Here is a 15519-nt window from a genome sequence, read left to right on the forward strand (position 1 = left end):
TTATAATAAAAGTAGAATTGGGGGGATTTTATTGCTAAATATCTCTTGTCCATGCTATCTATATTCCTTCAATCTCCCAGATAAAAGATGATGTCAGTTTTTGCTGCTTCAGAATGTATGTTTCATGGGGTCCACTTTCCCACTTAGGTTTGGGGATAGGGTAATATGCTATGAGAGTTCAGGATACGCAGATGGAATTGAGAATTTCTCTTATAACGACTAATGTCAGGCATGGCAGTTCTTCATCCATATGTTCTGTGTACTACCCAGAGTAAACATAGAAGGCCTAAATGCATACAATGAGGTTGGAAAAAAACTCACTTTTACAAGTATACAAAGGAAAAGTTGACTTGGCAGCAAATATTATAAAGTTAAGGTGAATGTAAAGTGTGATGTAGTTGCAAAAGACAAACAAAGTGAACGTAATTTTATTTTATATTATTTGAGACAGAGTCTCACTCTGTTGCCCAGGCTAGAGTCCAGTGGCACAGTCTTGGTTCACCGCAACTTCCAACTCCTGGGTTCAAGCAATTCTCATGCCTCAGCCTCCCAAATAGCTGGAATTACAGGCGTGTGCCACCCCACCCGGCTAGTTTTGCTGGGGTATTTTTAGAAGAGACAGGATTTCACCATATTAGCCAGCCTAGTCTCAAACTCCAGGCCTCAAGTGATCCACCTGCCTTGGCCTCCCAAAGGGCTGGGATTACAGGCGTGAGCCACTGTGCCCGGCCATGAATGTAATTTTAAACTGGGCTATTCCAAGTAGCATAGGATCTAAGTTTAGGAAATGATACCTCTCTATACAACATGCTACTTATTCTACATTTGGAGTGATGTCTTTAGCCCTGGGCACTATACCTCTGCCTGGACCTCTTCTCGAGTAGGGTAACCAGGCAGATGAAGAATCCAAAAACCACACCCTATCCAGCTTGAGTGTGTGGGTGAAGGAAGTCAGGCATACATGGCTTGTTGCAAAGAGGGGAAGGGGCTGTCACACAGAACATGGAAAACAAATTTCCATGCATGAGAAGCATTTAGGCAGTTTAGAATCAAAAGGTGAAAACGATGAGGAGGTGAATTTTGTCTTAACGTTAGGATGAGCTGGCCAGGCGCGGTGGTTCACGCCTGTAATTCTAGCACTTTGGGAGGCCGGGGTGGGCGGATCACGAGGACAGCAGTTGGAGACCAGTCTGGCCAACATGGTGAAACCCCGTCTCTACTAGAAATACAAAAATTAGCCGGGCGTGGTGGTGGGCACCTATAATCCCAGCTACTTAGGAGGCTGAGGCAGGAGAATCGCTTGAACCGGGGAGGCGGAGTTTGCAGTGAGCCGAGACCACGCCATTGCACTCCAGCCTGGGCAACAGAGCGAGACTCCGTCTCAAAAAAAAAAAAAAGGATGAGCTCTTCGGTTAAAGCTATATAGACAGCCCAGGAAGGTTGTGAGAGTCCCACTGAGAGTGATGTTAAGCAGAGGCTGGATGGCCACGGGTCGGGTGCTGTCGATATTTCTGTATTAGGTGGGATCTGGGATCCTGGGCAGCACTGCTTCAACCTGGCTGGGCATCTCTGAGAAGATCACCTGGAGGGCTTTTTTTTTTTTTTTTTTTTGAGACGGAGTCTCGCTCCTCTCTGTCACGCAGGCTGGAGTGCAGTGGCGCCATCTCGGCTCACTGCAAGCTCCGCCTCCCGGGTTCACACCATTCTCCTGCCTCAGCCTCCCGAGTAGCTGGGACTACAGGCGCCCGCCACCACGGTCGGCTAATTTTGTTTTTGTATTTTTAGTAGAGACGGGGTTTCACCGTGTTAGCCAGGCTGGTCGCGATCTCCTGATCTCGTGATCCGCCCGCCTCGGTCTCCCAAAGTGCTGGGATTACAGGCGTGAGCCACCGCGCCCTGCCCCTGGAGGGCTTTTTAAGAATATTGATTTCTGGGTGCCCCTCCCTGATCTGGTGGATCAACATCTCTGGCAGAGAGGATCAAGAAACTGATATATTTTTAAGTCCCTCAGTGATTCTAGTGGGCAGACAAGTTGAATGACACCTGGACAAGGTGACCCTAAGGTCCCTTCACTGGTTCTTCATGAGGGAGGAGGAGGTATGATGAGGCCTTGGCAGCACAGCCATTCAGGAGAAAAGCCTCTCCCTTCACCTGACATTCTTCCATCTGAAGAATCCCCACAGCCTATAAAGGAACTGAACACAAACTACCTCCTTAATGGGTATTTACGTTATTGTTTTCTTTCCTTTCAAAGAATCTACTGGGACTACTCCAAACATTGACATCAGATCTGCTTTCAAGAGAAGGTAACTCCAAAAGGAAAATCTAGATAGCTTTTGTATAACACAGAAGTGGAGGATTTTCAAACACATTTCCCTTCCCCTGTATTCCGTATTCCAAATACGAACAACCATTTTCACTGCAAACACACCATATATTTAAACATTGGTGTTCTAGAAAAACCATGGGTTTAAGGCCCAGTCAAGCATATACTGACCAGTTTTTAGAATATTCTTGTTACAAAGAAGTTCCTGTTTTTGAGGTTTCACAGTTGCCTTAGAAAGACACTTTCAATTTTTTCATATGTAGCTTCTTCCTTAAAGCATTATTTTCCACCAAATAGCCAAAAGAAATACGCAAAGAGACTCATTTCATTGGTTAAGTCATGGCAGAAAACTTTTATTTATATTGCCTTTCATCTAGAAATCACTTAGGGAGCTACTGAACCATTGCCCAAGAAAACCACAACTAAGTAGCTACCTACTGAAGTTAGTGCCATATAATATTGGATTATCCTAAACAAAACTGGCATTAAGAATACTACAGAAAGGCAAAATTTAGATACCTATTTCATGTATGTTTGCAATTACCAAGGCTGAAAAATCGAGGGGGGGCAGTCACGGAAGAAATTTAAAAGATTTTTGGTCTCTGAGAAATATAACCAGCCCCTTCCTGTCATTACGTTATTATGTTATTCTCTGTACTTAATTGTTCCATAATATAAATTCTTTAATGAGACCAAATGTTTTGCTCTTCCTAAGACTGAATCCACATACATAATCCACATACAGTTTTGCTGAATAAGGAAAGTCACTCCAAACTATTATAAAACAATAATTTAGCCTGTTAATGAGGCATATTTTCCTCTGATATTATAAAAAAATCAAAACTTTAATTACTTTGAAAAGTTATTTAATATTACTGGTATTAGGTATTTTTTAATTTTAAAAAATGTCATAACTTTCAAATTTTATTACTTTCTTTCCACTTTCCCTTCATCCCATGCTCAGCAAGTACACAGGTCTAAAACTATGCTCATACCGTATACAAGTATATCTTAGGAGAGGGAAACATAATCTACTAAGTTTCGAGCTTTAAAAGAACAGAAATGTATTTACTTCAAAAGGCCTGCAAACACCTGAAAAAATTTTGAAAACACATTATTGAGTTTAATTCTTACGACTTACATGTTATACACACTGTTTTTAAACCCACAGACTCTTTTCTTAGAAACCATAACTAACATTTGTAAAGAGCAGGAAACAAAACTTCATTAAAAAATTAAACATGTAAGTAACTATGTAGTGCCATTTAAATGTTAGCTCTATAGCTTCTAGTTAGAGTTTATATGAAATCACAATGGTGGCTGCATGCCTAATTTAAGATGCATTTCTCTACAGGAAAGCACTTTTTTAAACTGCTAGTAAAAGTTTCATTAACAATTCAAGACAAATTTTTCTAAAACACATTTAAGAAGGTATAAATATTAATAAGAAAATTAGAATAATTATCACCCTTTAAGACAGAAAGGAATGCATCTTTTAAAAATTTCTGTGTTAGCTCCTTTTTTATTTTTGCCATGTTGGTATCACATTATCTGATTCAACTGTTCATGGACACAAAGAGGTTACCATTGAATATAAGGCTTTGTACTTATATATCTGACATTGGTACACTTCGTCCTCCAAGCCAATCTCTGTCTTACATGAATAACAGAGATCAGCAAAAGTTCTTTGCTTTTTACGCAGGTATGTTTCTACAGCCCCCAACTTGCAAAAACAAAGTACTTTGTGTTGCTTGGCTTAAGTGCATTTGTGTTACCTGGTTTTAACACAAATCCAAGCAGTTTTATATATGCAATCTACAAAAATGTGTCTTCTGAAATCATAGAGTAACACAAGCTCCTCATATGTTTACTTTTCCACAAGTACATACTCCAAAAACTTAACATGTCACTTGTGTGAAAAGAAATAGTTTGTGTTGATTTAGTCCTTGTGTGGCACAAAATTGCATATACGTTACATGTAGAGTGTTTGGGGGAAATTGTTGTATATGTCTCTGCATTAAACCCAGATTTGCTTTTCTTTTGTTAACGACAGTGGAGAAGGTCAAGACGATGCAGGGGAACTTGACTTTAGTGGTCTCCTGAAACGTAGGTGAGAACCAAGTGATGGAGTGAGACATTGTGGCCTGGAAGTCTTTCAGACACCCACTCAGAGAAGTCAAGTTTAAAGTGGATGTTTTTCAGAGAATTTTTCATTTCTGAACATGTGTTTTGCTTATAGAATATAACAGAGTTGACTAGAAAGAGAGAAACAACTGCGTACTAATCTTTTAAAGCCTTTAACGGATGCTTTTAAACTTTCTTTTTAAATGTTTCATGACTAGTCACCTATTTTTTTTAAATGGGGATGAAGAGATATGAAAACTGAGACATAAGATGAATACCTAGAAACTTCTAAGACTGCACATATGATTCCTACTCATGACTGAATAAATGAAGCCTTCATTCTCTTACCTTTGATATTTGGTCAAAAACTCAGTTTTACAATTTTGGTAGAAGTCTGAAGGTATACACATTGTAAGAGGCAGACCTACTTTAATGTATTATTTATGAGGTACTGTATTTCTGCAAGTCTAAGACACCACTGCTTTTAAGATATACCAGTACTTTATAAATCACTAAGCAATGAAAAAATTGTTCCAAATGGTTTGACACATCATTGATTATAAGATGCATTGTCATTTCAGAAGTCTTTAAAATGCCTCAAAAATGTGTTTTAGAAGTGATAAAATGGAAATAAAAGTTTAGTATCATCACACACTCACACTTTTCATTGTTCTCTCCTGCAATAAAATTTATAGAAGTTCATTATGGATACTTAGAACATAACCATTTTATAAGATTTCTCTCCATATATATTTCTATAACTGCTGTACTCTTCACTACGATTCCCTATATATATACCATATTATATGCATGTTATAGATATCTAGATATTTACTATAGTGCAGAAGCAACAAAAAGAAACACTTTTTTTCTGAGATTATGTTTTATCTAGCAAATTTGTAAGTAAACAGAGTAAAACTATCATTTTAAATTAATTGTATATAGTATCAGTTTTTGTTTAACTTTCCAGGCTTTTAAAATTACTTTTAATGCTTTCTATGGTTATCAAAAGACTACAAGTACAAATATGCTTCATAACAAATTACAAACACTTGAACTAAACTGGGATTGTGTTTATTCTCTCTTTAGTCAGATAGCTTTATTCAAGTCTCTGTAAATGAAAAATTTACCCCTACCCCTCAACATGTAGGTTGAGAACAGAAATATTAATGGGTGTGATTTATTAATTACTGAGGGCTATTAGCCCATTGATAGACTACTTCAAATAACCATTAGTCTCAATAGTATTGATTAATTCCCTAAATGCATTTAAAGCAATAGTATATGAAGTGCCCTTAAGTGAGCCTCACGTTTCCTCATTCTACAGATAAGAAACCAAGGTACAGAGACAACAAGTGACTTATCCCAAGTCACACAGGAGTTAGAGGCAGGGCCAGGACCCAAATCCAAGTTTCCCTTTTATGAGTCAGCTCATTTCCTGTGACTCCATATTAAAGATGCCTCTCTGAATTTGCCTTGGAAGCTGGTGCTTCAGTTTATAACACAAATTGACACTTTAGGAAGACAAGAGAGCTTTTTATTCTCCCTGCAATCATTTACTCAATCAGGAAAATACTAAACACTGTCTGTGTAGAATATAATGCTACTGATGTGAGGAAAAGAAATCCAGTGCCTGGCACATAGAAAAGGATAGATACACTTTTGTGGGAGGAAAAACAGTGGTAAAAACATGAATTGGAGTCTCAACTCTACCATTTACTAATTATGTGACTTTGGTCAAATATTTGACCCCTCAGACTTGGATTTCACATCTGGAAATGTGAAGAATAAACGCTACTTAATAGACTTATTGTGCAAATTAAATTAAGTGTAAAAAGCTTGGTTCACAGTAGGTGGCAAACAAATATGTACTTCCTCTAAGGAAATGTGTCATTTTCTCTAACATAGTTTATATTCATAAGGAGACAACACACAAACACACACACAATCAATCAACAAAAATGTGATACAGTAGATTATTAAGCACCATGCTCTGATTAAAAAGGAAAGAAAGAAAGAAAAAAGAACAGACTTTTTCAACCAGTAATTCCAGAATAAAATAAATCTAATTACATGGTGAAAATGACAAAATTTAAAAATCACTTAATGGGCAGCCAATGTGTCTCCAGTTCTCATTTTCTTTTATCCCCTACTTAAGACTTTCATTCATAATTAGATTGTTGTTAATATAAGGCTATGTCATGTTCATTTAGTATACTATACTAATCCAGTAATATTAGAAATCATTGTGTTTTCCTACTAGTGACTTGCATGCGTTTTCATTGTGGTAATGACATATGGTTACCATTTCTACTTCTCCAAGTGTGTGTGCCAAAATCCCCACAAGAAAAAAAAAATATGATTAAAACCAACATCTCTGTACAACGAAAGATCTTCCTGCTCTGAACAAAGCCAGCTTATTTCAAATAGACATTAGCTAAATCAGATTAAATCTTTTGGGCAGCATCCTGTTATAGGAATTGACCTGTATAAATACTTGTAAGTTGTATTCTACATAAAATTTCTATAACTGTTATACTCTTCACTAGGATCGCCAAGTTATTGAAATTTTGATGTAGATGAAAATATCATAAGCATTATATAGGTCTATCCCGAGGCTTGGAAAAGAATCAGAAGTGCCTACAGAAATTTGGCTTTTTCTCCTCGCTGTAGCTTAACATAGCCATGCAGACAGGGTCATGTGCAGCCACCATGGTTTACGTAACTAAAGATATGTTCCAGGTGCATTAAGGAAATGCTGAAGGTGAGAGCCTTGACCTCACATTTCAGTACAAGATAGATGCTTCTCTTTACAATTTGAGATACAATTAAGTAAGGGAGAGAAAAGGAAGGAATAGGCAAGAGGTCATTGGTGTTCTTATATGAAATTTGATATGCCTAAGTATGTGATAGAGTGGAGAGTATCTCGGCATTTTAATGAAAACTGGCAAGGATTATTGGTTTTATAAATCTACCAACAAAACTGACTCAGGAAATCACACTCAAAATTATCATCTTTATTACTGGTTTCCTTCATATAAATATTCACCTCATGGATCTATGTAGGACTCAGTGGCTTGTGCCTCTTGTTAGCTATTTTAATTATATCTAGCTTGATATCTTTAAATCCTCCGCCAATGTCAGGAGGATACCTGAAATATGTAATGTATGTGTGCAATTCTTCATGGTTCAAATACAAATTTAACATAATCCAGTATAGCATAATTTTATAGTCTGGGGACTATATTTAGGCTGGAATGTGACAAAAATAGAGCACTAATAAATTAGATTGGGGGAACACCCCACAGAAAATATATACATAAGAACATACATATACATCTTTTTTGGGTTTTTCTTTGAGACAGGGCCCCACTTTGTCACCCAGGCTGGAGTGCAGTGGCGCAATCTTGGCTCATTGCAGCCTCGACCTCCTGGGCTCAAGCAATCCTTCCACTTCAGCCCAAGTAGCTGGGATGACAGGCATGCGCCACCATGCCCAGCTAATTTTTGTATTTTTTGTAGAGACGGGGTTTCATCATGTTGCCCAGGCTGGTCTCGAACTCCTGAGCCCAAGTAATCTTCCCGCCTCAGCCTCCTAAAGGGCTGGGATTACAAGATTGAGCCATCTCACCCAGCCTATACATATACATCATAATTGTGACTCTCCTAGACTTCCTACTAAAATATTTAAAGAATGTATTTGAAGTGTTTACTGTTTCCAGGAAGTAGAAGATTTAGCGGATCTGGCAAATTATTACCAATATTCCAATTTCAGGACAATTTTCTTAAGCTTTTCGATTTTCCCATGTTAATAAAGGATGTAGCTATTATTTCAGTGAGATGAAGATAATGCTTGTGTCTTGAGTTTTTAAGAGGCACATTTCGCTAATGGTGTTGTCTAGTCCTTCCCATCAAGTTTATTGGAGAGACCAGTGACCTTTCACTTCCCTCTATTTTCCAGGAGTTCTGCCTCAATGTCCCCCAAACCCACTGGGCAAAAAGACTTACATGGCAATGTAAAATGGAAGTTAGATATTTAGATGTCATCCTTGCCTAATGCCACCCTAAACTCTATGTTAATATTTATAATCTCCTCCCCTCCCCTGCATATTTTATCCATGATTACAACCCAGTATTTCCTTCTCAAAGTACACATGAGTATAAAGATAACACTCCAGGTTGGGTGTGGTGGCCAGCACTTTGGGATGCCGAGGTGGACGGATCACTTGAGGTCAGGAGTTCGAGACCAGCCTGGCCAACACGGTGAAATCCTGTCTCTACTAACAATACAAAAATTAGCTGGGTGTGGCACACACCTGTAATCCCAGCTACTTGGGAGCCTGAGGCAGGAGAATCGTTAGAACCCAAGAGGCAGAGGTTGTAGTGAGCTGAGATCACACCACTTCACTCCAACCTGGGCAACAGAGTGAGACTCTGTTTCAAAGAAAAAAAAAAAAAGAAGGCACTCTGAAACAGGTGTAATGAATATGACAATGCAAACAGATGTAACCCATCATTCCCTAACATGATAGCATGAATTCATTTTCACACTGATATATAAGACGTTTGACCAGTTTTCCAGAAAATCATATCCAAACTAGCATTATGGTAAGCAGTCATTGTAACATTTCCAAATTAACCTGATAAAAAGTCATGTAAACGTAAACAAAATCAGGATTATTTATTCAATGAAGGAAACCAATTTGTTTATACTAAGCCTGTTTTCCAAGAGTGTTTATTTCTGAGTTTTATTTTTATTTTATGCTTTTAAAAGAAAAGAAGACAAGTGTAAATCTTAAATCTTATTTTTTAAAGTCATATATGTTCTTTATGTGTTCTGTAGTCAATGATCAAAAGTTGGGGTCATAATTCTGATATGCACCCTAAGAAGTTACTTTCCCTTGTTCATCGTGCCCTAAACCATTTGCTTCACAGTTTAACATTTATATTTTTATAACTCAAACCCAATTTGCTTCCAAAAAACATTCAAGACAGTACTTTAAGATGAAATGTAAGAAAATTTTTTAAACCCAGTCTCCTTTCCCCCTGCCAATTTAGAAAAAAAAAAAATTTTAAACCATCAGTATCCATGAAAACCATGTGAAAAACAAAAAACTCATGGCAGTTTCAATTTTTTTTTTTTTTTTTTTTGTATTTTAAGAAAGGTAAAAAATGGTTCATGTACTTAGTTACTAATATGGTAGGGAAAATGCTATTTGCAAAATCCAAATGTTTGAAATAATGTATTTGTACTGTCTCCATATTTAGCTAGGGCGTGTACATCAAAGAAAATAGAGATCATTTTTATTTCATAGGCCAAATCTAAACATTTTAGTTCTAGTACAATTTTCAATAATTCAATATCCATATCCTAGATGAAAACTGTTAAGTTTCTCAAAATCCCATCTTCTAATTAGACTTTAAATTTGAAAATAAGTAAAATATATTTTTAGGCTATTTCCTGATGTCCTCTACTCCCCTTAAAACTGTTTTTATTAACTAGGAAAACGAAAGGTGTTACTGTAAGGGCACACATTTGATCTTCTACTACCTGCAAGTTTCCCTAAGACTTCCATTCCAGCAAGGCAAGACTTGACTTCTGGGCTTCGAGTACTCAGGCTTTAAACAGAGCTTTTTTACACTGAACTGAAAAAGCAGAATCATACCTCGACCTTCCTGGTCTCTAAGGGCCAGTGCAGCTACTAAACTAGACCATGGTTCTCCCCGGTTAGGGAGGTGAAGCAGCAGGAAGAAGAACCCCAGGTGGACGTATGGGAGTTGCTGAAGAACGCGAAACCCAGTGAGTACGAGAAGATCGCCTTCCAGTATGGAATCACCGACCTGCGCGGCATGCTCAAGCGGCTCAAGCGCATGCGCAGAGAGGAGAAGAAGAGCGCAGGTGAGCGCGCCCGGGGGCGAGGCAGCGGGGCCGAGGGGCGTGGCAGCGTTCGAAAGACTTGACCGTGAACCCCATCCCGTGCTCCTTCCAGTCTCCCGCGGGGTTGGGAGTGGGGCTGGGTAGGAGTGCAGGGGTTACGCTTGTCTGGACGGACAGCTCCTGAAGGTTCAAGGTAACAGGAGATTCATGGTCTGCATACAACGTAGAATGGAATAGTACATTACCCCCGCGGTTACTGGGAATTTCTCAGCGGCCCCCTTTCTCGAGGCTCCACATCACCACTCACTGTCAAATTATTGATTTTTACTTACGCAGAGTGGACTCTTTCACCATCCTTTTCTTTCACCCACTTGATGGCGTGTGGAGAGTTCACTTTCTCACACCCAATATGGTTAGCAAAATGTTTTGTAAAACCAATAAGCAGCTCCGTGGGAGTCTGAAATGGGTCCAGTTTATTGTGGTCTGAAATACCTTTTTAAAGTGGAAAGAAAAAAAAGAGAGAAAGGTATACATTTTACACTGACCATTAGCTCTTCGCAGCTTCCTATACTCGGTCATTATTGGTTGTGGGTTTTATGACACATCAGGTTAGTAATATATCAATCCTATTATTGTTTATTATTTTGTTAATGTTCGAATAGAATTTAAAGATTTTTACCACCTCTTTAAAAAAAATCTGACCTTTATTTCTGAACTTCCTGGAAACTGGTTGAGAAATGGCCCCAGAGAAATGTAGAACGGTTTTTTTAGTTTATGTAGTTCAGCCATTCCCACTAACCCAGAACTCCTGAAGTTATATTTTTGAGAGGTGTGTGAATACTACAGGGGAGAGCCAGCTGACATCTCTTTTCTCCAAGCTGAACTTTGTTATTGTTATCACTTAGCTCTGAATTCATCTCTTAAGGTGTGTGATAGATAGCTTTTTTAAAAGCTAGAGTTTATTTTATCTTGTTAAAATATGAGACAGTGAGCTTACCTAAACAATAGTATAATAAGGCTGGAATCATGGAAATACAAGCATGACAACATGAAGCATTTCACATTTGTATTTTTCAAACTGCTAAATGAGAATTATTATCTTTTAAAAAGCAGGAAAAAAAACTTATTAAATAAAAAAAAGAAGTTAACTATCTTTATTTAGGACCCTTCAAAGACAACTTTTTTTTTAATTGCTGTGTTCTATGTTATTTAAAATATTTGGAAATCCTGAGTTCCTAAACGTATGTGCAAGGGGTGTTTTAAAAATGCCACTGTTTGGGCAAGTTACCACAGTATAAAAACTTTAGTAAGCCTACTGTTTCAATTAGTCAAAGGCATTCGATTTAATATGAATCACTGAATTTATCTTATAAATTCTATGACTAAAAAACCATCTGTGACATAGAAGAAGTGCAGAAATAATGCCAATGACACTAATAGTAATTGTGCTGGAAGAATAAGCATGTTCTTTTATTTTTATTTTTATTTTTTTGAAACAGGGTCCCATTCTGTCACCCAGGCTGGAGTGTGCAGTGGCATGATCTCAGCTCACTGCAACCTCTGCCTCCCAGCTTCAAGTGACTCTCGTGCCTCAGCCTCCCGAGTAGCTGGGATTACAGGCACGCACCACCACACCCCACTAATTTTTGTATTTTTAGAAGAGACAGGGTTTCCCCATGTTGGCCAGGCTGGTTTCGATCTCCTGGCCTCAAGTGATCTGCCCGCCTCGGCCTCCCAAAGTGCTGGAATTACAGGCGTGAGCCACCGTGCCCAGCCCCAGCGTGATTTTAAAGTTCACTTTCATCTGGACACTTTATAGTGTACATACATTCCCTGAAGAATTAGGTCATTTTTAAAGCTTCTTCAATGATTCTTTTCTTATGTTTCTTCTAGAAACATGTGGATTCTCTTTTCAATTTAAACCATCTTATTGTATATAAGTCAACACAGTTTTCGAAATATAAAGGATGATTTGGAAGGTTTCTGATTTTTTTCTTCTTTGAGATTCATTTTTTCATTTGTTTTTAGGTTCTCCTACATGTATTGACTATTAAAATTCATAGCATATGTATACATATATTAACATACTTTTGCTTCTTCTGTTCTCTCAGCTTTCGCAAAAATTCTTGATCCTGCTTATCAGGTTGACAAAGGAGGCAGAGTGAGGTTTGTTGTGGAGCTGGCAGATCCAAAGTTGGAGGTGAAATGGTATAAAAATGGTCAAGAAATTCGGCCCAGTACCAAGTAAGTGGGTTTTGCAAAAATCAGTGATAGCTCTACAGTAAATTAATCAAATAGTAGTTCGACTGACTTTTCTGAGAATAAAAGGATATTTAGTTATATTTTCATAATACAAAATCATATATAGAGAGTAAACATTTAGGTCACATTTTATTTATTATGGAAACATGATAGTTCTATATAAACTAAACCTTTTTTATGTTTAATTCTATAAAACTATTTAAAGTGTTTTCCAATTATGGTTTTGTGTCGCTACAGGTTATATGTGATTATTTCAGAGTATTGTCAAATTTCTCCCAATTTTAAAAAATAAAATTGAAAAATAACTTGCAATCCATATTTGATATGCCACCTGGGAATCACATCTTATAATTAGATGACTTTTGCTTTTCCAAAATAACGACTCTATTTAATAAAGGGTGAATACCTTCTATTTTCAATTCAGGTACTGTTTTGAGCACTTGCAATATTGCATCTAAAAGGAACTCTTTAATGTTGACATAAAACAAAATGTGGGTCAAAGCCTGTGTTTTATTATTTCTTGGCCCTCTCACAAATGGAGACAGACTAAAGACAGACTAATCCCTGACGTCTGATGGTATCTCCAGTCTATTATAAAACTACTTTACAGAGATCCTCCTCAGCCTGAGAGATTTTCAACTCCAATATATTTTTTTAGGTTAACAGGAGCCACGTGTACATTTATAAAAGACGTTAATCCTGGAAAGCTGTTACTTCTGGAGTACAATTAGGTGGTTTCCAATTTCTTGATGTGGTCATGCCACTAGAGTGACTTTGTGATGATACTATTAATATCTGGTGTAAAAATCTCTTGAAGATGGCCTGAATTTACCAAAAACATAATTTTAATTGGTTATCTTTATGTAGAAAATATTTTTAAATATCTTGTTCTTGAAGGCTTCAATTTGAGAAATTCCCAAAGCAGTTTTTTTAGTCTATTTTAATCCCATCATGTGCTCCTCCATAATACAGATCACAGATAATTATATTTTGCAATCCTCTTGGCTTCTAGTTTTTTGTTTCCAAATACTCACATTCTTTCTTAGTAGATGCAACTGCATGATAGCACCAGTTCTTAAGCTCTTTTAAGAGAACGTCACATTCTATAGAACTGCTGCGTGTGTTTGTGATTATATCACATTGTTTCTTAAATTGTATAATCATTTATTCACCCAAGGAAATCTACTATACCACTGGGATAGGCAATGAATAGATCTTATTCATCCGTCAATGAATAAGATCAAGTCTCTACCCATCTATAAAGTACATGAATTGGTTAGTTAAAGAATGTACAGAGTTAAAAATCTGACACCCTCAGCTTCCAACAGTGGGTTAAAAAAATTAAATAGAAAATATGTGAGTACTGATTTTTATTTGAAATAAAAACCTTATGTAAAAGAAAATTATAATGGAAATTAAATAGTATACATAAATATGCTTGTATATTATGTATTATAAAGATAAAAATTGTTTTGTTTTTGGTTTGACGTTAAACTGTGTAAGATATGATACCTAAAGAGCAGATCAAAATTATATCCCTGCTGAGCACGATGGCTCACGCCTGTAATCCCAACACTTTGGGAGGCTGAGGCAGGAACACTTGAACCGAGGAGTCCGAGACCAGCCTGGGCAAGATGGTGAGACTCAGTCTTACAAAACATAAATTAGCTGGGCCTGATGCCCCACGCCTGTGGTCCCAGCCACATGGGAGGCTGAGGCAGGAGGATCACTTGAGCCCAGGAGGTCGAGGCTCCAATTAGCTATGTTTGCACCACTGCACTCCTGCCTGTGCAACAGAGCAAGACCGTGTCTCAAAAAGAAAAAAAAAGTAGATCCTTGACTTTCAAACATTACCAAATTATAAGCCAAATTTGCTGGCAATAAAGAAAATAATAAAATCACATTCACAGACTCTGTTTATTTTCCTCCTATTCAAAACAGATACATCTTTGAACACAAAGGATGCCAGAGAATCCTGTTTATCAATAACTGTCAGATGACAGATGATTCGGAGTATTATGTGACAGCCGGTGATGACAAATGTTCCACTGAGCTCTTCGTAAGAGGTAAAAATGAAGTCTCTTATTGTGGTCACCAGGAGCTGTTGTCTTCTTCTCCCAGGGATAATGATCAAAGCGAAAGTAACTGAGGCTCCTCTACACTGGCAGCTATTATGGATCCTAACGAGCCTTCTGGTTTGTTGAGGACTAAAACAGCAGAGGGGAGAAAGAAAACCTGCTGAGTACAAATGCCTCATGTTTTGACTCAAGCCAAGCACTATTTTGCAAAAATAATTATTGTAGTTGTAGCTTTGAAACCCAACAGATTTTACTGGATAATGCTTGTTTCACACACTCAACTGATCACAAATAGGTTTCTCTTGAAACCAGCTTCATTAATAAGTGGTTGGCACCAATCACACTGAAAATTATCATTTACTAAGACATTGTGAAAAGAGCTGGAGGGTGTGAATGAAGCCATGTCTTCCTTATTTTCTTTATGAGGGCTTCTGATTACAGACAACTCTGAGATCTCTGTCATCCATCTGGAACTAGGATCAAAGATCTGAGTTTTATATATTCTCCTTCATCAGAAATGTCTAGCACTTAGTGTCTTCTTTGCTAAAAGAATAATATTTGATATATGTTTTGTTCATTCTTGAGAACAATAATTGATTTGACTTGGAGAGTTATGAAAAAAATGGGAGAATTTACCCAGGGTTGCCTGCTATTTATTTTACCAAGAACAGACATAAAAAACAAAACAAAACAAAAACTCACAGACAGCCACAGTGGCTCATGTTTATAATACCAGCACTTTGGGAGCCCAAGGCACGTGATCACTTGAGATCAGGAGTTCAAGACCAGCCTGGCCAATGTGGTAAAATTTCGTCTCTACTAAAAATGCAAAAGTTAGTTGGGTATAGTGG

General features: G+C 37.5%; 1 protein-coding gene across 11 annotated transcripts in view; it reads left to right on the plus strand.

Moving 5' to 3' along the window:
• MYBPC1 (myosin binding protein C1) overlaps positions 1-15519 on the plus strand; it is a 106999-nt gene that overhangs the window by 37157 nt on the left and 54323 nt on the right. For 8 of the 11 annotated variants that reach the window (XM_063646637.1, XM_063646632.1, XM_054445763.2 and 5 more), the window contains 5 exons: positions 2255-2306; positions 4380-4436; positions 10183-10349; positions 12440-12572; positions 14532-14656. In XM_063646637.1, coding sequence (XP_063502707.1) covers positions 2255-2306; positions 4380-4436; positions 10183-10349; positions 12440-12572; positions 14532-14656 — 534 coding nt within the window. The remainder of the gene's footprint in view (positions 1-2254; positions 2307-4379; positions 4437-10182; positions 10350-12439; positions 12573-14531; positions 14657-15519) is intronic. The other 3 variants (XM_063646634.1, XM_054445765.2, XM_054445766.2) reach the window with 1 other exon arrangement.

This window comes from Pongo pygmaeus, chromosome 10 (assembly GCF_028885625.2).
Source record: "Pongo pygmaeus isolate AG05252 chromosome 10, NHGRI_mPonPyg2-v2.0_pri, whole genome shotgun sequence".
NCBI lineage: Eukaryota > Metazoa > Chordata > Mammalia > Primates > Hominidae > Pongo > Pongo pygmaeus.